Source organism: Camellia sinensis, chromosome 14 (genome assembly GCF_055761805.1).
Source record: "Camellia sinensis isolate YWXY chromosome 14, ASM5576180v1, whole genome shotgun sequence".
NCBI classification, from domain to species: domain Eukaryota; kingdom Viridiplantae; phylum Streptophyta; class Magnoliopsida; order Ericales; family Theaceae; genus Camellia; species Camellia sinensis.
The window spans coordinates 61,107,891-61,110,184 of record NC_138974.1 but is presented as its reverse complement, the minus strand read 5'-3'; the positions used below and the strand labels follow the sequence as shown (position 1 = coordinate 61,110,184).

The following is a 2,294-nucleotide window of genomic DNA, read 5'->3' as shown; positions in this document are numbered from 1 at the left end:
GTCAATTGGGACAACACAAGGGAAGCATAAAGGTTTCCATGGACCCCGCCTCCGCACTCCGACAAGCTGGACTATTTCAGCCTACCACAACCACGTAAAAGATTACATTGACCAATCGCAAGAAGATAAGGTGCCACCAAGCAAATAAAATTACCCATTTCCACTACTCACTACTTCCTACATTCACATTGTCATGCATACATGAAAAAACAGTCTAAGAAAGAGAAAAAAAAAAAGAGGGAGGGGGAGGCAGAGAGATAGAGATGGGACATAGCTCTCTCCTAAGAAGTCCTAAGAAGGAAGAAGAAGATGTGCCAACCACCATGGTTCCCAAATTCTCGGGAATCGTTGACGACAAGGAGACTGGTATCATGGAGGAGTTGGAGGGCATTTTGAGCATCGAAGACGATGAAGTTTTACCAGAGAATGGTACTAAGAACATGTGCGGTGGACTCAATTGGGATTTCATGGATTGGGAAGGATTTTCAGTAGCAGGAGAAGAAGAAGAAAGTGATCAGACCGTAGCGCAAACGAGCATATATTTCGAAGAAGAGAGCCACAGCCGCTACAACTATTGTACTGTGAAGAGAGAAAGCTACGGATTTTGGGATGATGATAATCATGATGACGAGAAGAGGAGGATGTCATTGAAGTTGAACTTGAATTATCAAGAGGTCTTGGATGCCTGGTCCGATCGTCGGTCTCTTTGGGCTGATGATTTTTCTCTCTCAATGGCGAATAATGGCTATGTTAGTCCTCAAACTACTCATTATCCTCTTTTCTTCCTTCTAATATTAATCCATTTCACTTCCACATCTTCTATGTATATTAGATTTACTGAATTTTATTAATCTCGAACATTCTATTTTATTCCCCTAAGCTGAAATTAGTCTATGAAGAACTCAGAATTTTTTCTTTTTTGGGTAATAAGAAGGGTACTTGAGTTTCTTTTCCAGTCAACGAATACATTACGTAATTAGTAGAGGGAGAGAGGAAAAAATTCTCCTTCATTTTTGTAAGTAAATATAATCCTCTGCTTTATATGAAACGGGTACAATAGTACATAATTAATAAAAAGAGATAATATATTTATTAATATTTTCAAGTGTATATATATATATGGGATATACTGATACATAATTAGTAGAATGCCAAATCTTAAATTGTCTTGAATGATTGGTGAGTATATTCTTCATATAATTATTCACCGTTCAACTCTTAGAATCAAGTCATAAATAATAAATTTCTTATCGTAGATGCCTCGCTTTGATCAGACTAGAAAGGAGATTAGTTGAGTTGTACGCCCGTGCACCCTTACCGTTGAAATAAAAAATAATAAAAAAAAAAAAATAGTAGAGGGCGAGAGAGAATGTCCATGGCATTTTCCATTTCCTATATATATATTCTTATAAAAGTTGTTAATTTTAGGTGTTTGGATAATAATATTAATTTGTAGATGGGAGAGGTGCCAGTAATGGAGGAGGAGAGGGCAAGAAGGGAAGCAAGAGTACTAAGATACAAGGAAAAACGTCAGACTAGATTGTTCTCTAAGAAGATAAGATATCAAGTTCGCAAACTCAACGCTGATCAAAGACCCAGGCTCAAGGTAAAAACCACCTTATCCTCTCTCTCTGTGTTCTGTTTTTGGGTTGATTGAGAATTCAAAGTGTGTTGTTTTTATGTTGCAGGGTCGATTTGTCAAGAGGGCTCCAGAGAAGATACTGAAATGATGAGATGAGTGAGGAGCAATGAAATATCTGCAAAATATCTCAACTCTTTCAACTTTTCTCAAACACGTGCTTCTGTATTTGTTTCAATGAAAAAGCAAAAAATATCTCTTCCCACAGCTTTGGTGCACTACTTATATTAAGGTTATGTAAAGTACACTTAATTCGTTAAAATTATATAAATTTATATTAATTCGCATTATTTGATTCGCTGATGGCGAATTGAATTTTAAAATTTGTAAAATATTGTCCAATTCGTTAAAATCTTACTGATTCACATTAATCCGTACCATTTTATATGCTAACCGTGAATTGAATTTTAAAATTTATAATCTGTGTTCAAAACTGTTTTGTTCCTCTATAATTAATACATATAATTTTTAATTTTTAATGAAATATCAAAATAAAAATGAGTGTAAGAGAGATTTAAAATATAAAATTTATCATAAATTAATAATTATATGTATGAAAAATATTATGTAAAATTAATTTATGTTATTTATATAAAGAAAAATTATATAAATTAGTATTATATTATATTTGATAATTAATTAAAAATATTTTTCA

General features: G+C 33.4%; 1 protein-coding gene across 1 annotated transcript; it reads left to right on the top strand.

Moving 5' to 3' along the window:
• On the top strand, positions 1-1,971 carry LOC114310598 (CCT motif family protein). The gene is made up of 3 exons (XM_028256644.2): positions 1-749; positions 1,457-1,606; positions 1,689-1,971. Exons 1-3 carry the CDS (start codon positions 264-266, stop codon positions 1,728-1,730), a joined length of 678 nt encoding a protein of 225 aa, XP_028112445.2. The 5' UTR covers positions 1-263; the 3' UTR covers positions 1,731-1,971.
• The last annotated feature ends 323 nt before the right edge of the window (positions 1,972-2,294 follow it).